At 39.5% G+C, this 26352-nt stretch overlaps 1 protein-coding gene across 1 annotated transcript in view; it reads left to right on the plus strand.

Annotated features, from left to right (window-relative positions):
* LOC102372075 (dedicator of cytokinesis protein 1) overlaps positions 1 to 26352 on the plus strand; it is a gene marked incomplete at its 5' end in the record, with an annotated part of 257236 nt that overhangs the window by 65639 nt on the left and 165245 nt on the right. The window contains 2 exons of the mRNA XM_006030253.3: positions 18487 to 18565; positions 22792 to 22892. Of these exons, the coding sequence (XP_006030315.1) occupies positions 18487 to 18565; positions 22792 to 22892 (180 nt within the window). The remainder of the gene's footprint in view (positions 1 to 18486; positions 18566 to 22791; positions 22893 to 26352) is intronic.

The following is a 26352-nucleotide window of genomic DNA, read 5'->3' on the forward strand; positions in this document are numbered from 1 at the left end:
TATTAACTCTCATTGCTCCTTGCTGCCTCTTGTTCTACTGCTAGAGGTGAGTTCAGATCTAGTCCCCGAAATGTCCCATGACTCAGATCTAGCCTGGGGGGGCCAAATCAGTTCGACACCTCAAACTTAGAGAAATGTCAGCATCACAAGCATTTGAAACCAGCAAAACAGAACAGCCACTACAGCTATATTATTCTCTTCTGTTACAGTGGGCACATCTACATGTTCATTAGTGCACTGTAATTATGGTGCATTGAGTTTAGTACCTGTAATGACAGGTACTAATTTAATGTGCCAGAATCGGAGCTACTGCTCATTAGCATAAACAAATGGACTTTTTGTGACATTAATGCACAGTAGACAAAGTCTACTGCACATTTGCCATTATCACAGATTTTTCCTGCCACGCTAATGCACAGTAGAACTAGTCTACTGTGCTTAAAGCATCTTGGATAGATGTGCCCAGTGACAAGTTATTTTTTTTAAATACTTCCTTGCTATTCATTCACTGTTTTAACATGCGACAGTCCTGCTCCTCTGGGCCTTGTCTCTCTCTATCTTTTCTATTGTTATTTAATAAAAAATAGTAATAAAATAGATGGGGCTGGGAATCAAATTCTTTTTAGCTAGTTTTCCCTGAGAAAGTTTCTGCCCATAAGGCATTATGATTAGTTCTACCTTCTTGGTAATAGAGCAAGAAATAGAGACCTTTACAGGGAATTGCACTGCTGCTGAGCCATACCTAATTTATGACCCTAAAACCAGTGAAGAGATGTTAAACTGACCTTTTGACACTTCCATGGTTTGCAGATTACTTTCTGGCACCTTATTAGCATTTTGTGATGGACATACAATAAGGTATGAATGCCTACAAGAATAAATGAGGATTATTCTTTCTAGGCGTATTACATGTTTTATTCAGTCATCAGCAAGTGTCTTAATAGTTGGTTGTAATTGATGGAAATTTCAAAGAATTTGGGACATGGAGACTTAATTTTATTGGTTTATCTATAATTATCCTTAGTAAGTGTTCTATATATTCCAGTATAGATGACTGTGGAAAAAAAGTAAGTTACAAAACAGTGGTGTGAAGAGAAAAATGAGGGGCTCCCTTGGTACAATTCATAAGATAATGTAACATATGTGAAAACTTTTTGCAAAAATTCTGCTTAGAAAGCTCATATTTTGTTGAGAAATTTGCCTGCAGTGCACATTAACACAATTTGCATAAGTTTGTTCCAATTCTTTCTTTTCGGTTATGGCTTTTTTAGAACTTAATGTTTCTTCACTAAGCAGTGTTCTAGTAAAAAGTATCTTTTGACTTATTGATTCTGACAGTGTGACAATTAGGTGAATTGTAGTTTAATATGCAACCTTTGGAATGGTAGCAAACGCTAAGAGGTGTTTTAAAACTCAAGCCCATCAACCCTTATGACTGGTATCTTTTTGAGATACAGTTACCTGAATGTAGACCAAGCTTTTGCATTTTGATATAGATCAGCACACTGTACTAAACCTATTTCTATATTTTACCCTCTTGCTATAAAATATAAGACAGCTAAACTGAACTCTACCACACTTGGCAATTTTGTAAAGATAAATCTTAGTAACAAGTAATAAAATCTGAAACAGCTGAGATAGAAATCTTACAACCAATCACTTCTGTGTTGTGCTTTTAAACATTTTTAATAACTTGTCTTTATATACAAATGTACCCAACTGGTTTATATAAGACTAAGCCGACAACATGCAGTAACTTCTGTAGCTCTGTCTGTTTTGACTTAGCTATTAAAAAAAATAATAGAACCAGGTATAGCATCTTCAAGGTGCCAACTTCTTTCTTTTCTCTGCAAGTATCCATCTTACACAGAGGGGTTATCCCCTTGGCCACTTCCCTTCTCAGCTTTATAATTTACTGCTCCATTCAGAATTATGTAACATCTCAGTGTAGCTACAATTATTTACAAGTGATCATTGTGTATTTCTATAGCCATATGTACTGTTCTTTGAGAGCTAGGATGAAAAAGTGTGGTGGTGCTGGTGAAGGCTGTTTCAAAGCCTTTTTTTCTATGGTTGCTGTTGGGTTAAAGATTTTTTTTTTTTTTTTTTTTGCAGAGTAATGTTAAGAAATGTAGAAAAAAATGTAAATATGAATAAGGCAGGATGCAGAAATTTGTGTCTGAACACACTGAGCTTCACTGTGTGTTATAGAACAGAACTTTTTAATAAAAATTGTTTGGTTGTTATTGTATAGCCAACATAAATGCAAACTAAGAACTTATTTAAACAGAATGAAATATCTGCAGCAAACAACATTTGCACTTAACAAATTGTTAACAGAGGAATACAATTTATATTGTTAAAACAGAAAATTTTATAAAAGACAGCCAGGACATCTAGGCTGCCACCTAACAGTTTAAATATTTTAAAATTTGTCTAGGGGGCAAGAAAACCCCTCTACGTGGCTCCTGCTATTTTAAGGGAGTCCACAGGAAGGTCAGATTACATTTTAATTGGAATTCATGGGTTGGGGGGGGCATATTATTGAGTCATTACATCTCCTATTTAGTTGCATATGTAAAGCTTTAGTTCCTAGATATGTAATTAGATGCAAATCTCAGCAAATATATAGTATTTGTGTTCATAGGAAAGTGCATGAAAATGTGCCCCAAGTGCACCATAAAAGCTCAAAAAAAAAATCCTCAGAAAGTCAATACACAAAACTTAAATTTATTTAAATAGAAAACTTACTTGTGTTTTCTAATACATGGGTTGACAGTATATTACCAGTACAACCCACAGCTCTTTTCCCACAGGCAAGTTTGAGGAGATGATTTTGTCTTTAACATTATTACATAGTATATGGCCTTAATATGATACCCTAAAGAGAAAAAAAAGAAAGACAGGTAAGGAGATGTTTTAAAAAAAGTCTATGAAGAACAGAAAGGAGATACAAATATAGGAAGGGTAACAGAAACTGCAAGAGGAATGGAGAACAGCAAAAAAAAACTAAAGGCATTTGTACACATGCTTGTAAAAGCACCCAGCGCTGTGGCACATGCAGTTGTAGAAGTGGCAAAATGAGAAAATGGCGGCGGCGCACTTGTGAACTAAAAAACATTGGAGGTGTTTTCGTTCAAAAGCTCACTGCTGCCATTTTCTGCGCACTGACGCACATTTTGCCACCTATACAACTGCAGGCGATGCAGCGCAGTGCACGTCGGCTTGCATGGGAAGCAGACTCAATTAATCAAGTCTGCTCCAACCTGCCGGATCTCTGGCGTGTTGCAGGAAAAAAGGAATGCATATAAATGCCCCAGTTTTTCTAACGATGCCCTACTTCAGTTTTTATTGTTGAATATTGAATGCAAACATTGTTTCAACCAATGCTGTGGTGATGTTCTTCCTGTATTCATGATAAGAGATGTCTTACCATGGGAAGTCCATGGGAAATCAGAAGGTTTGCCTTCAGCCAGAGACTTGATGAATACCTTACATCCCTGGCTCTTCATGGGGACCATCCATCTCCACAGCTTTGTTGAGATCAGCAATGGGTCATAACTCAAAGCCTGGTTCTAGAGGATGGTCTCTTCCCTGGGGTTCCTTGAGGAAACGTGCTTCACAGCCACCTTACCCACCCAAATTCAAGACTTCACATTCTTATAAGGACACTGTTGCAGAGGTGTGGCCGGGCACTGGGATTTTCTGGGGTCAGACCCGCCCCGCACTGCTACCTTGCAGCACAGAGAACACCTGAGTGTTTGCTGTGTGGCGTCGCAGACAGGCCTGCGATGCCACATACTGCATGGCCATGCTCATCTGGTCACGGCCATAAGGGCTATCCTTATTTACAGCTTGCTGATATTCTTTCCCAATCCTTATTTTTCCCAACTTTAGATATCCCTATACGCATTTGATGTGGAAAGGGTTCTGCCTTCTTATCTTCACAGGATTAAGCCTTTCAAAAATTCTTTAATAAAACCTTTAGAAAAGTCTTCACAGAGATTCATCTCCTTAGCAGAGCGCTCTGAAGGTACAGCAACATCAGCACAGGGATTGTCCGACTGGATGGCTATCAGATTGCTTTAAACTGTGTTATGAGAATGTCAAAGTGAAAATGCCATCTGTAGACAGAGTATATTCGTCTGGAGCTCAGACGACTTCCATCATATCTGGTGCTCACTAACTGATATCTACAGGGCAGCTATAAGTGTTTTCATAACTGATATCTGTTGCTCGATACATGCCCATTCAAAGCACTTTTTCAATCACAGAAGCCTCTCAGCAAAGGCGGTGTTTGGTGCGGCAGTCCTTCAGTTGTCGTTCACTTAAGGGATTCCAAGATCCATCTCCAGATATGAGGGAAGCTTTGGAGTGACTTCCAGTGAGGTTATCTCTGGCGCACATTCCTGTCCATATCTGCATCCTACTCTCCTTCCTCTATTACTCAATGCCTAACAATGTAGGACTGCTATTAAGAGGAAAATGAGGAACAAAAAGTACAAGTGAAATTCCCATTCCTATCCCACCTTTAAACTGCTTTTATTACTGCAACCACTTATTATTTGATTATACAGCATTTTGATTATGTTACCTGTTCCTTTCACCAGGCCTTAATTATGAAAATGTGGTTAAGGTATAAGTCAACTATACTGATCAGCTCTAAGAGTAACACAATTTAAAACAGTGCACACTTTTTTTAAGGCATCTCATTGTTAGTCAGACCACAAGCTTGTCCTTCAGAATTTCTTAACTTGCAGTTGTTTTTCATTCATCTGTCCCTATTGTTTCAGAGGGAGCACAATACAGAATATAAATTAGGACACAGAAGTCAGCAATTATGCCTAATACTCTGCGACTATTTTTGTGAGATTTATTAGTACAGTAGCATAATAAAATGACAAGGTGCACCTGTAATGCTATGAAATGTACATTACTAGAAGACTATGATAATGGGAGGTATTTATCAGCAAGTTTTCATTTGAATTATTGTGGTCTGTTATGGTAAGTCTATGAAATAAAGTTTATTGCTGATAATGAGTATGCAAATCAGGGTTTTAGTTTGGGGTTTGAATAGTGTTTAGTCAGATAAAGTAGAAATAACATAGGGCAAGAAATGTAATAAAAGGAAAAAAAAAAGGAAAGCACAGACCAGTTAGTGATAGGTATTGCATGTGCCTCAAGTAATGAGAGATACCAAAGAAGCCTAATGTGTAGGAAAAATTAAGCAAGCAGTTGGCAGATTTTAATGGCAGGAGGATGGTGGGACAAAGGATGACAAGCAGCCCATGGCAATAGAGCAACTAAAGCAAAGAAATCCAGATGGGGGACAGGACTTGACACTGTTAATTTGTACAAATAATTAAGTTTTTAACCTGACTTTCCTTTTGAATGTCTCATTGGCTAACGTATTCTGCACTTATCTATGCTAAGCTAATCAAAGAATCATTGTACTGTGCACGTTACCATGCATAAAATCATTATACAGTAGTAAATTAAAATATGGTCTTTCATAAAGCCTTTTATAAGTGAAATAAAACTCTGCTTAAAATTAATTGAGCTTCACAAGACTAATTAATTATTCACTGTTTAATTTCTATTCAAATTTGGAATTTCTTGGTTTACTGAAAACATTACAACATACAGACGCACTTTTTACTTATATTTAAAAGTGATTGCTGCCTTTCAAGGGAAAAGGGTGTGTCAGTTATTCGTGCTTTTGTGAAATATCTGGTCTTTTTTAAGTGTTTTGGTTTCCTGTCAGATAGATATACCAAGATAAGAGATGTCTGACTCTTATCTTCAAGTTGAATCATTTGATGTCCAGAGAAACAAAAGCTCAACATGCACAAGCTGATGATATGCTGGAAGGCTGATCAACTGAAATAAAACATTCATTATCTTTCCATCTAAATTAACTGAAGTGACATTATAATAGTCTCTTTTGTAACCTCACTCCAAACTACCTCTCATTCACCAAATTCTCAAATAGACACACATTATTTTAAGTCTGAACCTATGTATTGTTATTTGGATAATTATTCTATGATGATTGAGTCTGACTTTCTTTTCCCCCTCACTGAAAAAATTATTAACATTTTGAGTAAATGATTCATAATGAAAGAAGTATTTGTAGCTTCTATTTTTCCACTATCTTAATGCCAGCAAGGATGGAGGGTGGTTCATCTTGTTTGGTTCTGAAGTTTAATTATGAACCTAAAACTACTGCTAACTAATCTGTGGTGAGTGCTTTACTCTTTTTCTTTACTTAAAAAATGCCAGAGTGCTACATGTGAATTCCTCATATATATCTTTTCTTTACAATTATTTGTTGAACTTTTTGTGACTTTGATTTGTGTCTGTCTGTTATTCTGTGGATTAGATATTTGAAGTAAATATGATATTATTCTCTTTCCTCCTGTGCACTTGCAAAGAGGGGTGGGTCTCAGGGGAAGAGAAGGAAGAGCACAAGCATATTTTTAAACCTGGGAGATCATGGAAATCAGGACATGTGAATGACTATAAGAGAGAAAGGAAGAAGGGAAGGATCAGTTTACTTGAGGGAGAGGGAGAAGGACTTTGTGCACAACTCCAATTATTGTCATTAGTAAGGATGGATCCCTTTCCCTAGTCTTCATCTGTTGGTTTGTTCAGTTTTTTGTCCTTTTAAGCCAGGATTTTACATGTTGTTATCTGCAAGCTATTGAGCTCAGTGAGATTGTGTGTGAATGGCAAGGCCTCCTACGTGGATCAGATTATAGGGTTTTTATTTTTAAGTTCTCTGGAACAGAGAAAATATAGTGCCCACCTTTAAGAAAACAAAGGAGGAGGATCTGGGGAACTACAGCTTCACCTCAGATCCTGGAAAAATCAAGGAACAGGTCCTCAAGGAATCCATTTCTAAACACTTGGAGGAAAAGAATGTGATTAGGAGCATTCAGCATGGAGTCACCAAGGGCAAGTCATGCCTGACCAACCTGATTGCCTTCTACGATGAGATGACTGGCTCTGTGGATGCGGGGAGACCAGTAGCTGCAATATACCTTGACGTTAGTGAGGCTTTTGATACAATCTCCCATTACATTCTTGCAAGCAAGTTAAAGATGTATAGGTTGGAAGAATGGACTGTAAGTTGGATGGAAAACTTGCTGGTTTGGCAGGCTGAAGGGGTAGTAATCAATGGCTCAGTATCTAAATGGCAGCCAGTATCAAGTGGAGTCCTCAGGGGTTGTTCCTGGAACCGCTTTTGTTCAATATCTTCTTCAGTGTTCTGAAAGATGGGATGGGGTGCTCCATCAGGAAGTCTGAGGATGACACCAGGCTGTGGGGAGTAGTAGGGTAAGGTACTGCTGGAGGGTAGGACTAGGGTTCAAAGAGACCTAGACAAATTGGAGGCCTGGACCAAAAGAAATCTCATGAGGTTCAATAAGGGCAAGGGCAAAGTCATGTACTTAGGATGGAACAATCCCATGCTCTGGTATAGGCTGCAGACTGACTGGCTAAATAGATTTCATAGACATTAGGGCTGGAAGGGACCTCGTAAGATCATTGAGTCCAGCCCGCTGCCCAAAGGTCAGGAAGTCAGCGAGGGTCATAGCATCCCTGCAAGATACACATCCAAATGTCTCTTGAAGGCGTTCAAGGTAGGTGCTTGATCTACCTCCAGCGGCAGTCTATTCCAAACCTTGGGGGCTTGGACAGTAAAGAAGTTCTTCCTTATGTCCAGCCTGAAACGGTCACGGAGGAATTTGTGACTGTTTGATCTTGTCGTCCCTTGGGGTGCTCTGGTGAATAGTCGTTCTCCCAGATCCCGGTGAGTACCCCTGATAAACTTATAGGTGGCTACCAGATCACCCCTGAGCCTGCGCTTTTCCAGGCTGAAGAGTCCCATAGCTCTCAGCCTCTCATTGTAAGGTTTGTTTTCCTGACCTCTTATCATGCACGTGGTTCTCCTCCAGACTCTCTCAAGCTTCTCCGCATCCTTTTTGAATTGTGGAGCCCAAAACTGGGCGCAGTACTCTACCTGCGGCCTCACCAGGGTCACGTACAATGGGAGAATGATGTTCTGGGATTTGTTAAAGAAGCATCTATGGATGCAAGCCAGTGTTCTGGTCGCTTTGCTAGCTGCAGCATCACATTGAAGGCTCATGTTCGTCTTGTGGCAAGTCGTGACCCCCAAGTCCCTTTCGTCCGAAGTGCTAGCCAGTGTAGCACTGCCGAGCCTATAAGCATGCTGCAAATTTTTCCTCCCAAGGTGAAGAACCTTGCATTTTTCTTTGTTAAATGCCATCAGATTCTCATCTGCCCATTTCTTGAGCCTGTCGAGGTCAACCTGGATTGCCCTCCTGCCCTCAGGTGTGGACGCTTTACCCCAAAGTTTGATGTCATTGGCGAACATGGCCAGTCCGCTTCTGATGCCAATGTCCATATCATTAATGAAGATGTTGAAAAATATAGGCCCAAGGACAGAGCCTTGAGGGACCCCACTGGTCACAGGGTACCACAACGATTGACTTCCATCAACTACCACTCTCTGGGTCCGACCACATGGCCAGTTTCCCAGCGAGCAGATCATGGAGAAGCCGAGGCCATAGTTGGCCAGTTTTGCCAAGAGGTGATCATGGGATACCAGATTGAAGGCTTTTTTAAAGTCAAGATATATGATATCAATCTCTTCCCCCTTGTCCAGGAAGTTCTGCAGAAAAGGACCTGAGGGCTACAGTGGACAGTAAGCTGAACATGAGCCAACAGTGTGCCCTTGTTGTGAAGAAGGATAATGGCATACTGGGCTGAATTAGTAGCTGTGTTGTCCCAAGATTGAGGGAAGTGATTATTCCCTTCTATTCAGTACTCATGAGGCCACATCTGGAGTACTGTGTCCAATTCTGGGCTCCCCACTACAGAAAGGATGTGGACATATTGGAGAGAGAATCCAGCGGAGGGCAATGAAAATAGTTTGAGGGCTGGGACGCATGACTTGTGAGGAAAGGTTGAGGGAACTGGGCTTATTTAGTCTAGAGAAGAGGAAACTGAGAGGGGGTTTAATAGCAACATTTAACTACCTGGAGGGTGGTTCCAAAGAGGATGGAGCTGGATGGTTCTCAGTGGTGGCAAATAACAGAACAAGGAGCAATGGTCTCAAGTTACAGTCAGGGAAGTTTAGGTTAGATGCTAGGAAAAACTCTTTCACAAGGAGGGTAGTAAGGCACTGGAACAGGCTACCCAGAGTGCTAATTAATGGAGAGAAATCTGTTAAGTGGCAATAGTAAGCATTTTCATAATCTGCAAACTTTTTCCTCCTTTTTGTGAAATGTCATCCCTAGATAAAGGCTACTGTAAAAAGGGTTAGCTTCCTGCAGAGTCCTGAAGAAATTTTTCCTTTATTGTATTTAGATTAATAAATGATCTACCTATGTAATACGTAGCCAGATCTTTGCCTATTTTATTAAGTTGCTGCTTTATTTTGCCATCATGTACCCTATTGGAGGCTCAGGTTGTTTGATGACCACTATTTTGGTTGGATTTTTTTCAATGATTGTCATGCCTGCGGGACTTAGTAATGACGCTAGGTATGCCATTGTGCTTGGTACTCTACCACAGGAAAAAAGTTCCTGCCCAAAGAGTTTATGTTCTTAAGTATTACACAAGAGACAAGAATTGAGTACAGACAGATGGAGAAAAACAAAGACAGCATTACCACCATAAACAATGGTCTCAGTTCACTGGGGACCTAATGTTGTCATATGTTTTGCAGTCCAGTTTTATGGCATGTGTTTTTTTTCTCTCCATTAACATAACTGAATTTGCACCTAGGTAAAAGGAAGAGTAATGAGTCCCCTGGCAACCCATCTATACCAAATAATATTCCACCCTCAGCAGTAGATCACTTCTGGTATAAATATTTGTTTGGGCATCCATAAACTTTGCTTTCCATGAACACTGGGGCTAGTAAAACATCAATGGAAGAATATTTACAAAACCCATACACAAGGGCAGGTATGGCTATTATTAATTTAACATTCACTACACCAGGAATTTATTGGTGAAATTCAGTACTGTGTACAAAAGCAAGTGTTATAAATAGGATAAAGTAAACTTGATTTGGTATTTCTACTGTTAGATTTTCCACCTTTTATCATATAAGATCATCAAAAATATTGTTGTGTTTTCTTAGCATCTGACACTGTGTAAGAGAGATGTGCCATAGGCTTGTCATTTCAGTGACTTGAATTGTGCCAGGAGACTGTAGTAGTTAAACTGGTTTCTGATTATTTCACTTTATAAGTTCCCTTTTCCTCAATTAACTCATAATTATTCAGGACGGATGCTACTTTTATTATTATGCACAGATAACTAGTCGAAGTGCAGTATTATCTAGCAGAATAGCTTTGAATATCAGGGAGCACCATCATTCCGAAGCCAAGCGACAGTAAAGATTCTGTCAGTATTTGTAGTATAAACCCTGTTTGGAGAATTGTATAGCTTTGTAGTTTTCACTGGGACTGGTAAAATCTTGGCCATCAGGTTTGTAACACTCATTCACTTTGTTTTGGATGTTTTTTTTTCTTTGCTTTGCAGTTTAAGCTCTTTACAGGCAAAACACCTCTTCTTCCATTGACTATAATGGGGTCAGAACTCTATTCACTGACCCATCAGAAAGAAAGAAAACAAAAACAAAACCCTTCCATGTACTAAGGATCATGAAAAACATGATGGATGCTGACAGATGTGGGGGGAAAAAAAAGAAAACAGCTTTATCGGAAAGGAAGTGTGTTAGGTAGACCTAGCTCCCCAGCGTCTGTGTAGATCAGGCACTTTAGCAAGGCATTTTGGCAGTTTTATGTAATAGCTGATTCAATTGGCTATTACATTAAAGTGCCAAAAAGCCTTGCTGAAGCACCCAGTTATTAAAGATGTTGGACAAGCCGGGTCAAACTCATGTGATGCTTCTTATGGGCATGCGTTGTGCTTGGTGCAGGGGTGCACCGAGCTAAAAGTAAACTCCTGTTTGAGGGGGGGTTTACAGCTGTAAGCAGCCAACAGTAATATATTTTATGGTATTTGAATAATTTAAAAGTTGTTGCTTAAGACATCTCTGTCTCACCTTCTCTGTAATGCTTATTCCCATTTATTAACATTCTGGTGTCGTTAAATGCAAGTTGTTTATTATTATTATTTATTTTCGGCCATACTCCTGTCTATTGGAGTCACTCATCCCTGGTTAACTTTGTTATCTTTGCTACAAGTATTCCTGCTTTATACCTGTATGTTTGTGTGTAAAAAGTATAGGTGTGAGCGCACAATATACATAACTAACTTGTTTGTGGCAGTTCGTAAAACGTGTCAGAGTGCCGTGTAGTGGGGTGCTTGCTTGGGACTTCTGCAGCCTTATCTGGTCTCTGAGAATACCCCTTGAAGCCAGTCCAGGCTTGTCTTCTAGAGCCAGTGGGGAGCCTGAGCTCCTTCCCACTTTCAGTCCTTTGCCCTCTTTAGTGATCCATGGCCCTGACTCAAGGAGCAAGCATCCAGTTCTCCTCCTGAGAGTAGTTCTTTATCTCTTGTTAAGAAAACTCAATGCAAATAGCAGTTCCAAGTAACACAGCAGTCAGGTTCTTAAGTAAAACCTTTTATTGGGGCAAAGGCCAGCCAAAGGTCCTCTATTCCTTCCAAAGGGGTTAAGCAAGTCCCCTTTGTAAGGAACAGGGCACCCTCTCGCACAGTCCTGAGCACTCCCAAGAAAATTCAGCTGGTCACATGGAGTCTTTTCAGCTTCCCAAAGCCTTTCAAAATTCTTCTGCCACAAGCCACACAGTTGCTCTTTTGTAGCCTCTTTCCTGCTTGGTTATCTTCTCTGAACAACACCTGGGTGTGGGGCATCTCATCTTTGTTGATATGTCAACAAAGCCATTCAAGGCTCTGCGAAAGATCTCTTGCAGGTAGCCAGCCCTGGCACCTCAGACCTTCATTCTGTGGTCACAGGCTAACAAGGTGAACCAAATCACACAAGGTTATGACAATGTGGACATAGATAACACAAATATCACAATAAAACTTATAGTTCATCACAGTAAGGCACTCTTTATATACTAGACCACAGAATAGAATCATAGGATTATAGTAGAAAACAATAGCTCTACAGATTGAAAAATCACCTGACATTCAGTGATAACTTAATCATCTATTTTCCTTTAAAAAGAGGTAATCGTGGTTTGATCATCTATCAGAAAAGAGCACCTGATTTTTTCTTTAATGAGCTTGCTGTCTGAAGTCAACATTAGGAGGATATCTACATCCAGTTTTTCAGCATTCTCGTTGCTTTAGGTGGTGATAGCCTTGTCTGAAAATTTTAATAGTGAAAAAGCAATGTTTTTAATGACAAACTAAGAACTTACAGTTGAACTACAGTTTATGAAACTTTAATTTAAAGATGTTGAGAGAACAGTCATCTCGTCTCAACTTCTCTCCAGCAATATGCTTGCCCCTAACCTCTGATCTTCTCTGAGTAAAGCCTTCCTTTCTGCTTCATTCTAGTTAAAAATACTTACAGTATTTTTGTGCTCATACTCTTCATGCTGTCTCTCTCTCTTAACCTGCCCTTTTGTTTGAGAGGTTCTTTATTGGTGGCATTTAGTTGAAGTTGACATTTTGCATCATATTCAAACTTCAGGGTAATAGGGTTTAAACTACACACAGCATGTAAAATTGTGTACCGGTTAAAATAATGTTTGTTAAACTGGTGCTGACCTCTTTATGGAAGTTTAAAATCTGTTGGTTTGCAGAGCAAGCTAAGCCCAATACAGACTTGTCTGTAGTGAGTTAGATAACTTGATTTAAAAATTACATGAGGCTCTGTTTCTTGTAGGTCATACATAATTTTACTATGGCACTCTTCCCTGAAGTTGATCATATTTTGGCAACTGACAAATGATTATGTGTGTATAAAGTCTTCATATACTACTGACAAAACCTTTTTTTAAACACTACTGAACATTTGAAGGCTTTGTGTGCACAAATGAAAGTGGAATCATATAATTTTTAAGTGGCACATGTAGGGTATGAAAGACAGAAAGGAAGAAGCAAAAATTTTAGTTAAGTTCATGCATTGACATATGTTATAGCCACTATTTTCACTTTCTTTAACTTCTCAAAAAGGTTCCATGCTTGCTGTCCTCCAAAGGTTGGCTTATTTTTAAGTTTGAGATAAATCCATTTTACTATTTGCAGAACAGAAGTTCAAGCCACTTCAGATAATCCAGGAGCTGAACAGATTTGGAAGTTTGCAGTTGGGGAGTCAGTGGCAGAACTCTCACTGATTCTCTGGGTCAAAGTGTCACTCAAGGTTTAAAAGGTGCTTTAGATCACCTGAAACAGGAGGAAGGAAATTTTAGGAAATCGGAGGGGAGAGGTTTATTTTGATCCCAACTAATAACTGCAAGAGTATATGGCAGTGGTTCTCAAGCTTGTTAGACCCATGGCACCCCTTGAAAAATGCTACCGCTTAGCTTTCATTTATTACCTAACGAACAGAGCAATTCTTCAGTTGCAAAGAACAGGTCAGAATGTTTTTAATAGTACATATTCTATTTAAAATCCCTGCATTTCTCTTATGAATCGTGTAGGTTTTTGTATACCTAATAGTGTTAATATTACATAGCATCTCACAACATCCTAAGACTCTCATTGCACCATTGGATGCCATGGCACTCTGGCTGAGAATCATAGGCTTCTGGCAATGAAGATAAAGAAGGAAGGACAATATTTTTGTTGTTGGTTCTTTTTTTAAATTTTTTATGAATGAGCCTTATGCACATTTTCTTTCATACACTGATGCTAATAGTCAAAGCGACAAAGCCAAGGATGTTTAAGGGTTCCTGTGTTATCTGTGTTTCAGTTCCTTCAGTTTTTTTCCCCATCATTCAGTACCACACATTTAAGATATTGTGCTACCTGCCACCTCCAATACACATTTTGTACATATCTTCATCTTAAGGAACAACATCTCTTAAGATTTGCACTGATTTGTTTTTCCCTCCCTGTTTGCCTGCCTATAATTTTCGTTAGAGTCAAGGACCTGGTATTATTTTTCTTGCTATAAAGTAGCTAACTTGCTTTGAGTCATATAGAAACTGGAGAGTATACAGTCAGAGTTAAGAGTGATGCTTAAATTTCTAAACTTATAATGCTGCAGTGGTTTGAGTGAGGTTTGAAGTTTTGTAGTGTTCTTATAGACTGAGTAAAGACTCCAGATCCTACAAATTATGCATGTGGCCTTTCTTCTATGGTAGAACAAACTAAATTCCGAGACATAAACCCAGTCTGATTCCCTGGGTTGTTCAGAATCAGTGTTGAAACCTGTGCCTTGAGCCCATCTCTGACCCTATTATATATAATTCATTCTGATAACTTCCATACTACTGACTTTACAGAAACACTAAATGTTCCTTCTTTGTTGCCTATAACATTGTAGCTTCCCGTGCTTGTTCTTCAAGGTCCGGCAGGACATTTTGTCCGGAGAGGGTGTCTCTGTTCTCCAGTGTGTAGACAGTTTGCTGGTTTGGGCGTCTGCATGGATGCTGGAAGTTCTTATCTGCCACATCTTTGATGTTACAGAAAATAGAGAGGCTGGTTTTCCCTCACAAAGACCCCTTGGGTCCTGCATCTCAGGGCTTCACTTCCCCTACAGCCCACCTAGTGCTTCCCTGATGACAATAAGGATAAAGTGTGTCCAGACCCAAAATGTAGCTGTAGTCTGGCATTCTAGCACAAGGGTACTGAAATCTTCTGTGCTGATATATTTCCTCCACTCAGGAGGTCAAAATCCACATCCAAACTCTCCCTGTATGCTGAGGCTAGAGGATGTTAGCTCTCCTTCCCCTCTGCTCAGCATCTGTACTCACAGTTAGGCTGCTCCATCAGCAGGTCGTCCTGGTCAAGGCCCAGTCCCTGCTTCCAGGTAAGTGCTCCAGCTGCTCCGAGTTGGCTCTGGTGGGAGTCGCTGGCTGCTGTGGTTCCTACCACTCGCCTCTGCTGGGGCATTCCCTTCGGTGAGTGACTGTCCCGGTGCTGCTTTTGGGCACTGCTGGTCCCCCGCACTGTTGCTCTGGACTGCTTTTGGGGTCTACCCCTCCTGACTGGCCCGGTGGGTCCTTATCAGCTAGGCTTGACCTGGGGCTGGCATCCCCGGATGTGCTTGTTGTGCCTCAGGGTCACCCCCGGAGAGGCTTGGCTTGGCTGCAGCCATACCCAATTGGGCTCCGCTGCCACAAACATAACTCTACAAAATACTCTCATCTAGGCTAAGTACAAACAATCAAAAAGCCCAAGACTGAATCGATTCAGTCTTCACAGTTTACTCTAAGCTATGCTGATTGAACTGATAAGCAAGCAAATAGACATTCACTTTTGATTCCGGCAATGCAGCCACATGCCTGCAATGGCCCAGGTCAGAAGCTGGGGGGTGCTGGAGCAGACGGCTTTGGCCAAGCTAGCCCTCCCAACCTGCAAGGGCGTTTTTCAGAGAAGGTGCAAAGCATCTTGCAATGCTGGCGGACTGTAAATTGACTTGAATCCGGAGGGGATCTGGGACAGAAGTTCAATAAACCAATTTAACCTAATCAGTTAAGTCTGAAACTATATCCATCCTGGGTTAGCTTAAACAGGTTTCAGCCATTTTGAAAGCAGTTTATGTGCAGTGAACTTCTGTTGTGTTACAGATTTGAACCAGTTTCTGATCACTTATACCAGTTTATGTAAAATGTCTGTCCCTAGCACTAAAGAGTTTAAAAGAAAGTTTAAATTTATTTCCTCTGCTTGCCTTTCATCTTCTTTGTCATCATCTAGCAAAAAAGGTATGATTTTAGTCACAATGATGATCGATTCTGCTTTTCAATTGAGTCCTCATTCTCATGCCAAGCAAGGTCTATGTGAGTGTAGGATTTTGCTTGTAAGTTGTAACTTGCCTTGATCTTTCCCATTAACTGATTTACTTCTAGTTTAAAAAATTATTCCCATATGGGAATAAGGAAAATTAGGCAATTGTCTGGTCATTTAGTTTATATAGAATACCATGTCAATTTCTGCTACTTTTCAGTAGTCCAATAAAAGACTTCATTATTTGTACTCACTAATATTAGCACAGGGTAAAATATGAGAATTAAAAATTTAAATAAAACAGTGGTATGTAAAATATTGAAATTGTTCCAAAGCTTAATTAGATAGATCAGATTGAATACATTATGGTGATATCTTGAGGCAACATAATTAAATTATAGGCATAATCCTTCTTGAATTAGAGATGGTTTTATCTTCATAAGGTAAGGTACATTAGATTGCCATTTCTATGATGATAAACTACTAATTCTTCTGGGGAGATTTAAGGATCTTCTAGTAATATTAGACTAAAACTACCAGTAAGAAGAAAAAAGAACAGGATAAAGTCAAACTGTTGCAAATGTGATTACTCTGATTTTAGTATTTGTATTGTACCATGTTAAGACCTAATGTATAATGCAGGTGCTTTTCTGATTAATTCACAGTTTTTGTTGAATTGAGCCAATCTTTAATATTCATGAAATAAAACAATTCCAAGATACATATGCTAACAAATATATGGTTGTAGAGAATAATTCACATAGTGTATGATATCTTCAATGTGCCTGTACATATAGGCAGTGTACAAACATGTCTGTGAGTGTATGAGACAGATTTTTTTAAATTACTAGTCTGATTCTGTAAAATGTATACATATTAAAAAAGGGAATGAGTGTTTAGTATCAGATGAAACAAAGTATTCACATTAATTTTATTCTAGTTGTTTAGGCCAACATAGAGTTGAGTAGCACCCCTGTTTGGATTAACAGATGCTTTATGAGACTCCTTTTCAGGCATCTTCACAATCCTTTTATTTCAAAATGACATTATTATATTAGGAATCTGGGTTGTCTATTGCAGGGGTGCTCAACCTCTGGTACATGGGCCAAGTGCAGCCCATGGAGCCATTGCATCTGCCCCCCAGGGTCAGAAAATTTGGCAGTGGAGAAACGGTGGCTCCACTGCATTGGGGCTGGCCTGCCCCCCGCCCACTCCATGGAGACAGTTGGTGCCCGCTGTGCCTGTCCAGACACTGGATCAGGAATACTAACTGAATCTGGCCCATGGATGGACCAGGAACTGCCAATCCAGCCCACCAGGCGAAAACGTTGAGCACCACTAGCCTATCATGCATTGTTATTTATACTGTGCTCATCACAGTAGTATCTGAACGTTTTATGATATTAAGCGAATCCAAGCAGGTGGTCTACATAGAATCTCATTTCCTACCCTGATAGCCTCAGCTGGTGTTTTATTTCCCTTAACTGTGAGAAGGCTCTAGCAAAGATTAGAGTCCTTTCAGATTGCCCAGAGGTCAGTAAATTTCTAAAATCCCATGAAATAAATTTTTAGTTGCCAGTATACCCAGTGCCTCCAACTTTAGGTCCTTAACTTTTTCTGCAGTTTCCTGCCAAAATGTAGAAAGAGTAATTAAGTTTATTATCTGTGTCCTAATGTGGGTTCTTCTTTACAGATTGCTATTGTGCAGAAAGAGAAAGCTCATTTGGAAAGATATTCTGACTGGTCTTTACTATTGTACATGGTTTCAAGGGTAATAAACCTACATTACATAGTCTGCTTAAAGGACATGTCAGTTTATTTGGACATTAGCTGACAGTCTAATAGTATCTATTAAAACATTTACGTGATATGTATAATGCTCATCTGTAAAGTAGAGATCTGGATACTAAAAAATAATAGGTTTTACACTCCAACACTGGGAATATTGAACAACCTACTTATATAGTACACTCTTACATGTTTTGTTATTTTTAAAGCTGTGAAGGCCATCCCTATTGCAACTTAAGAGGTTTCTGGTTTAGAAAAGTAGCAAACTGCTACAGGGTACTGAATAACCATTTTAAAAGTAGACCTAATACTTGGCAAGCTTCAAAACATTGTTCATAAGCAACTGATGTATTTATTAGAAATTTGTGCCATAAGTTAGTTGGTAAATGGTTGATAATTAATTTAATATATATCTGCTTATGTCCTTGCTCCACCTAGTAGCTATGATACAGACCATTTTAATACTAAGTATATAAAATTAAGATTCTGTAACTTTAAAAAAAGTCATTAATTTGCACAATTTGTTAATAAAATGAAAATGTAATGATCTCCTGATTATTTTGTGGTATTTTCAAGAGAAGTGATTTTATCCGAAACATTGCTTGTGTATCTTTTATTCTTCATATGCAAATTTACTTGATTAATTTTGAGAACATCTGCATATAATTCCACATGCTTAACAGTACTGAAATCACACTGCTTTTCAAATAACTACTACAGATTTAACTTTCCAGACCAGTCTCAGATTTGTATCTAATTGGGATGCCAAACTTACAAAGGTGCCAAAGTACAAGTGTTTAATTATGTAATTTTCTCTTGATCTTTCAGAGTCTTCCTGCGAGCAATTAATCAGTATGCAGATATGCTAAACAAAAAATTTCTTGATCAAGCCAACTTTGAGCTACAGGTAAGCAAAGATGTAACCAGTATTTTGGGTAATAAAGTTAATGCTTTAATAAATTTAACCAATAATTTTGATATATTTTTCTGTTTCTAATCCCTTCACTGTTGTATAAAAAATGTGTATATTATGCATTCTTGCTATACACTGAACTAGAAATGGAACCAACCCATGAAATCTTGGAGATGTGAGAAGTTTTTGCAGTTCACAGAGTCGGGTGTCTGCAGTGACACTTCTTAGTGAGGAAATGTGTTCTGTTTTATAATCCAAAGAATACAGCTGCATCCCCCAATTAAAGTTCCCCTATTTGTTATTCTGATTAAATAATTTACTTCAAAGAGGATCCCTTACTTTCCTCAACCTCCCACAAAATTTTCTAAAATGTAAATTTCCAACTTTTGAACTCTATCACATCTGGATTACTACAGGGCAGGTTACTTATTCAATTTCTTTCACCTGTTTTTCAAGATGGTTTCTGATTCTGCCTTTTGTTCAGTTTATCTTCTCTTCTACAGCATTGGGCTGTCAGATACTTCCTTTCTCTTTCATGTACTTAAAAACATAAAAACGTGTACTTCTTGTTTTTATGCTCATTTTTATTAATACATATTAGGGGTTTTTTATTTTTAATTAAAATTGCACTGACTGCAAAATCTATTCTCCCATCTCCCTTCTCATTCTTCTGTTCTGTTCAATATAACAATAAAAAGCTAAGCACTGAAAACTGTTCCTGTACTCCATATTTCACCCCCTGAAATCATCACAAAAGCCTTAAAGATCTGGGCATTTCTTTGTGGCTTTGTCATTTTGGTTTACACTAGCATTATTTCAGAGTATTGATTACAATCAAATTAAGAATAGCCAGAATAATACACTTTAACGACAAGGTTTGTCCACATAGCCTTTTGTCCCATTTTAAATAAATGTATAAAATCTTGCTTAAATTAAACCAGTACAATATTTCTGTGTAAACAGTCTTACTGGAAATGCTGGTGAAATTACTCTGTTACTAACTAATGATTCTCCATATTCTCCACCTATTTCAGCCTGGTTATGATATGATTGTGACACCTAGACACTGCGGATCTGGTTGATGAATCACCTTCTGTTAGGGAGGGATAAAAGACAAAAGCCTTTGCTAGTTACTTTAAACCTATCATTTCTTTTTGAGTGTCCATCATAGCTATTATAGTTACTCTGAGCTTTTGTGGGGAACAGATGGGAGGCACTACAGTGCCTGCATTCTTTTCTCTTGGGATGATCCAGCTCTTCTCCAAGAATTCTTACATATGGAAAACTTCAGGATTCTGCTTGATTACCAGGTCTGTTCAATGCTACTGCACAGTTGCTAGGAGAGGTGGTAAAATAGGTTTGCTCTGCAATCAATATGCTGATGACGCTCAGTTCAGAGTTTCCTTTCATCAGTGCAGTTCTCACTTTTAGAGTTTCTGTTTTAGAGTGAGGTTTGAATGCTGATGTTGACTGAAACTTGGTATGGACAAAATAGAGACAGTCAGTTTGCTAAGGAAATGCTGCCTATTAGATGTGTAAGTGTGATCCTACTGCCCCCCCTCCCCACCCCCGCTTGAAAAGGCATTAATACAAAAGGTGCATTTCTCCTCCTCTCCCTGCCAACTTCTGCATCTGTGGCACTGTGCCCTTCCCAATGTAGGCTAGGGACAGCCATTCAAAAAGCCAGAGCCTGAATTGATTCAATCTTTGCAGGTTATTCTAATCTGCCTAGGTTGAAACGATTTGTGACAGCACAGACATTCCTTGTGGACTGAGGAAATGTGGGCACATGTCTGCAGTTGCTGAGACCAGAAGCACTAGAGTGCACCCTTGGCTGTAGGGAAGCTGGGCGGGGAGGTGGGGGGAGTGTGGCCAGCCTGGCCAGTAGCTTGGGACAAGCAGCAAAATAGGCCCCCTCTGCCAGATGCCAGAGGAAGTGGGGCAGGAGGGGGCAAGCAGTGGTGATAGCGGCTGGGGTAGGCAGACCCCACTGCAGTGCCCCAGGGGTAAAGCGGGGAATAACCTCGCTCCCTACCCCCTGCCCGAGGGGCCCTGCCAGCCCGTGGCTGGCCCCACCCCTGCCCGGCCACTGGAGCAGTGATGGGAGAGTTACCATGACAGGGGCAACAATTGCCCCTGTCATGGTTTCCCTGAGCACAAGCCCCTTCCTGGCATGGGGGCTGCGTGGCAGGACACAGAAAGCTGCTGTGGACTGTGGGGATGGTGGCAGTACTGTGAGGGACAACTTAGAGAGCTCTTGCCCCCTCAAAGCCTCAGTGCTGCAGTGTACAGCCTGCTGCATCTCTACCCACCCCGCAGTGCAGTGCCCCCACCAGGAAGGGGTTCACACTCCCCGACCCTATGACAGGAGCTGCTGCCCCCATCAAGGGCCCTTGCCCCTCACCATTGCAGTGGCTGGGTGTGGCCATGGCCAGACACCAGCCAGCAGGGCCCTGTTGGCAGGGGTTAAGGAGTGGAGCTATTCCTTCTCTCTCCAGTATCTGGTGGAGAGCACTTATTCTGCCGCTTGCCCCAAGCAGGGCAGCAGCAGTGGCGGCAGCAGTTAGGGAGGGCAGACCTGACTGCGGTCCCCTGGGGGCATTGGGGATAAAGCGGGGAATAACCCCCTTCTCTGCCCGCTCTGCCTCAGGGGCCATGCTGGCCCTGCTGCTCTAGCAGTGAAGGGGGAGTTCCCTGCAGACCTGGCTCGGGTCCTTGGTGGGACAGGGAGGGGGTAATTAAACCCCTCTCTGGCCAGACCCCCTCCCCTGCCTGTCCCTGCTCCGGCTGGGGAGCAGAGGAACGGGGCCAGCGCTGCTCTGCTGGAGCAGAGAGCCCAGCCCAGAGGGCATACCTGAATGCTGGGGGTATCTGGTTTAACTTCAACCAGGAACGGGTCTGGGACAGACATTGCATAAACTGGGTTTGAGCTCAATCAGTTAAGTCTGATTCTACATTCAACCAGGTTTCAGCCATTTTGAAACTGGTTTATGTGCACCGAATGTCTATTCTGTTACGGGTTTAAATCAGTTTCTGATCACTTAAACCAGGTTATGTGTAATGTCTCTCCCTAGCTGTAGGGAATATCTTTTGGAAAACAGGTAGAGGGTTGTGCCTGAGTAGTGCTTCCTTTGCTGGCCTTTTAGTGGAATAAGATCTAATAAAGACCCTGTGTCAGTGAATGTTCCTACTTGTAACAACATGATGGCAGTTTCTTTATGTAAGGTTGAGTTTGGGGCCATGTCATAGAACTGGTAATATATAACCAGATTCTTTCCCTCACTCTTCTACAAACTGTTGCTCTGATGTACTTCAGTCTAGTATCTGCTGTACTAATGACTTTGTGTGTCACCTAGAGGTTTCTTTTATGGTGGTAGACTTTTTAAAGCTATTAGATATATTTACAGAATAGCAGCAACATATATTTCTAATGTGTAAGTTCTGCATTTCATCTGACACTGCATAAAATAAATACATTCCCTTTTATACCTATCCAAGCAACCTTTACAGCTCTGGGAGACCTGTTGGCATCTTGCCAAGAGCTTGGACTCCCCGCTAAATTTGCATAGAAACTTATTTCTGTTTGTAACCAAATAAACACGTATACTTTTTATTATTTATTTATGAAGCCGAGTAATTTATATGGAGTGCTTTCAAAAATATATGGTGAAAAAATGCTTTAAGGTTTGCAGGGAAGGTATATTAATGGGAGTTGAAACCCTGCTTCTCTAAAACCAAAGCTTGGAAGAACGAGAGTTTGAATCTATTACATTATTGCAGTGTTAGGATTTGTTCACATTCATTCTAGAAAATTTCTGTTGACATGTATAAATATTGACAAATGTTATAAAAAACCAGTCAGCCGTATCTGTTCTCAAAAGACTTTACTAGAAATTAATTTAACTTCATGAAAACCATATAAAATCATATACATATGAGATTGTCTTTAAATCATACTCAGACATTCATATTTCATTTTTCTTGACTCATAAACAGGTTTTGATTTTTACATATGTGAAGATGGAAACTTTTTGTATATTAAATATACAAAGTTACGAAGGTATACAAAGAACCTTGAAAAACGTAACTATGATGTCTGTTGTTTATTTTTCTATTAATATTTATATGCATACATTAGATACTTCTAAGACATTTTCTAGATGTGCAGAAAAACATTTCAAGATTTAATACTATTTATTCTTGTCGCTTGTGGCTTTCAGCTTTGGAACAACTACTTCCACCTGGCTGTTGCTTTCCTGACACAAGAGTCTTTACAACTGGAGAATTTTTCAAGTGCTAAAAGAGCCAAAATACTTAACAAGTAAGTTTTATTCCTGATGATAAAATCATGGACAAGAACTTGAGGGCCTATTAACATAATTTTAGTTTAGTTTCTTAGCTAAATCCATTGAAATTGAGATGCAATCATGATATAATGAAAGGTTGGTTTTAAAAACATGAATCAAGAATTGTATATGTTCCTGCCCTTGAATCCAGATCTAAATTACAGGATTCCTTACAGATGAAGGCAGTGGTTTATGCTACAGTATGTTCACAGAGTCAAGACTTTTCAGAAGCATTAACATATTATAAGACTAGATTTTTCAAGCCATTTTAGCTTTGTGCTTATTCTAATCTCATTTTACATTTATTCTTTATTACCTAATCCCTTAAGGCCTTTTAGAGTGAATCTTCATAACTACAGTCAGTTTCACTGTGATATCTCTGAAGAATGTTTTTTGTATAGCTGCAGACTTGTATGGTTTCCTGGTTAAAGGGGATTACATTGCCTACCTCTGGACAGGGAATTTGAACTGTCTGGATTGTATTCTAAATTTCACAGTAAATAAAATCTGTCAAAAGGGAAAGACTGAAAAGATTTGAAAGCATGAAGGATTTGTCCACTGTATGTATTTCTTCTTCAGTTCCGTCGAGTTCCAGTGTAGTATAACCTGTCATTGAATGAGTAAGATGCAGAAAGTAAAAAAATTGTTTAATAATCTTAAAACATTGCATGTAGATATGTTTAAAGTCAAAATATTTTAATAAATTTTTGTAGACAATCATTTAAGTGTTCAGTCAGAATATTTCACTGAGTGCCCAGGAGCTAGGAAGGTCTAAGTGTAGTTCCCTAAGTCTTCTGTATTACTCTGTGGGTACCTCAGCAGCCTGTAGTCTTCTGTATTACTCTGTGGGTGCATCTACATGTGTGCCTAACTACGTAGTACACTAATTTGCTGTGCTGTAAAGCATCATAGTCTACACATGAGATGCTATTAGACCACAGCAAACTAATTTTTGCCATAATAAGATAATACTGTTGGGGGCAGTACCGTCTTGCAGAGACAAAAATAACTGCATCTAAATGCAAGTGTAAACTGACCCGGGTGTAAATTGTGCCGAGTCAGCCCAGGTCCCTGCCTGCCACCATGCCACACAGGCCCCCCCATCTTTGGGCACTCTCATGCCCCAGTCAGCCCCTCCACTGCCCAATACCATGACCTGGAGCCTGGGACTGACCCCCTGAGCTTGCTGGCGGTCCAGGGCTCCTCTACTCCAGTTCAGACTACTGCAGTCCTGGGTGCATGTATAGGCGCTTCACCCAGAAGCTGTTAACTCTGCCGCAAATAGTGCCAGAATTTGTGACACCATACTAATTGACCATGTAGATGCACCCTGTATCTTGTTAACTACACATCTTTTTGGCATTGTTAAAACTTGGCTTACTTTGTTACCGTGCTAACCAATAAGCTGTGACTAACTGAAGCCTGAAAAATTACACTGTGGGTTGTGTCCTCTGGTTGAAGGGAGTAAAACACTACCAAAAAACTTGTTTTTAGTACCCATAGAGAAACCTGGAAGCAGGAAGGAAGGAACAGCTCAAATGGCTGAAATGGCCTTTTTTGCCATCTTTGCTATGTCCAACCATAACCCTATCAAACTGGAGCTTTCCGTTTTCCTTTCTTTCTATCCCACTGCCACCAGGGATAGTCTCTTAATCTAAATTCTAGAGTCATATGGCATCTGACATCCAGAAGTGTTGTAAGGCAAGAGGCAGAGTTCATCATTGGAATGAAAAAGTTACTCCTATATTTTAAGACTGAAACTTTATTTCAAAATGAGAAAAATATCAATCGTACTTTTTGGGGGAACTAAATCTTGCCTGTGAAACTGCTTCATTTCTCTGTGATGTTTCAGGCTGTTGCTTTGAAATCTTTGCTTTACTTGACCACTAAAACAGCATTTTAAATCTCTCTGCATTCTAATGGCTGCACATCTGAATGTCAGAGTTTCCTGATGAAAGAGGAATATTTACAAGTCCTGTGAGATTAAGTTCTCGGGACAGCTCAGAATTTTGTACCTGAGGTAAATACAGAGTATGGTAAGTACCTGCAGATTATTCTACAGCCTTCACATCAAGAATATCAATTTACAAATGAAAATAAAATCCATTGCTTTGATGCCACATCAATTTTTTTATTAGATTTACAAATTATAGGGAAAACTGACAGACTTCCATTTTATTTTTGAGCAAGATGGAATTGAAATGTGGTAGTATACATGAGGTAGTTTCAAAATAAAGAGCTAAAAGAGTTCCTGGTAGGATAATATTGCAGTCACTTAATGATGATCATCTCCAGAAATGTTATAAAAACATTTTATTTCTAGCTGTTCTCTACCATTATCCCAAGTTAGCTTTAGCTAAGCACCTTGGCTAAATATTGCAAGCTGCATATCTTTTGTTGATGGTATGGCAAACAAACTAAATATGTTACTGAACAGAATGCAGGCCCATAATTTGAAGCAGCTAATCACAGTAATAATCTATTTGACTCCCCAAAAAAGGTTCTTCAGATCACAGTACAGAAGCTTCAAAGCTACCTAAGGGAATTTAACACTCTGAGTTTGCATTAATGATATAGAAATAGGCATCTCCAACATTACTTTCTGATGCCTAGCAAGCACAGTGATCCCTTGTTTCATGTGGCAGTTTGGTATTCTCTCCTCAACCTTGGATTCAGGAGCCCAAGATCCACTGGCTGCCCCGTAAGAGTCAGTTTAACAGTGTGGGTCCTCTGCCTTTAAGATCTTCCTTATCAGTGAAATTGGACAAATAAGTGCCTATTGAAGTAAAAAGCCTATTGAGTTTGTGATAGATCCCCAACAAAGGGATTCTTCAGAAGGATATCATGATTCCTTCAGGAATCAGGAGAAGAGACTATGAATAGGACTGTGCACCCTCTATGCAAGTGAGGAATGAAAAGACTATCACTATGCTCTCTGGGTCTGACCAGATCTTGGGGTAAGACTAATTATTATAGTTTGCTAACTTGTTAAAACTCCCAGATAATGGGTGTATAAATTGAATATTTTTAATGTAATCAGATTTTTTTAAGGCAATAAAGAAGATAAATTACTCAGAAAGCAATAAAGACATGGCTCTTGAAGCGTAACTTTTTATTTGTATGAGAAACAAATACCACTTCTAATCTATTGGGATATAAACAATCATTTAATCCAGTACCAACCCTCTCCCCTTTTTGAGTTTTAATAATTATTTTATCTTGACTTATAATTGTTATTGAACTTCTAAGGGTTTTATTTTTTAATTTAAGTGTTAGATAGTATCAGAATTTTTAAAGACACAGTGTTTTTTATAATCTAATGCTATGGAAATCCATTGTAAGTTGCAAAGAATTTGTAACTTTTTTGGTAACACAAAGCAATGACTTAAAAAATGAATGTTCTAAGAATGCAGTATCTCTTAGTGAAATCAGCAG

This window comes from Alligator sinensis, unplaced genomic scaffold, assembly GCF_000455745.1.
Source record: "Alligator sinensis unplaced genomic scaffold, ASM45574v1 scaffold276_1, whole genome shotgun sequence".
NCBI lineage: Eukaryota > Metazoa > Chordata > Crocodylia > Alligatoridae > Alligator > Alligator sinensis.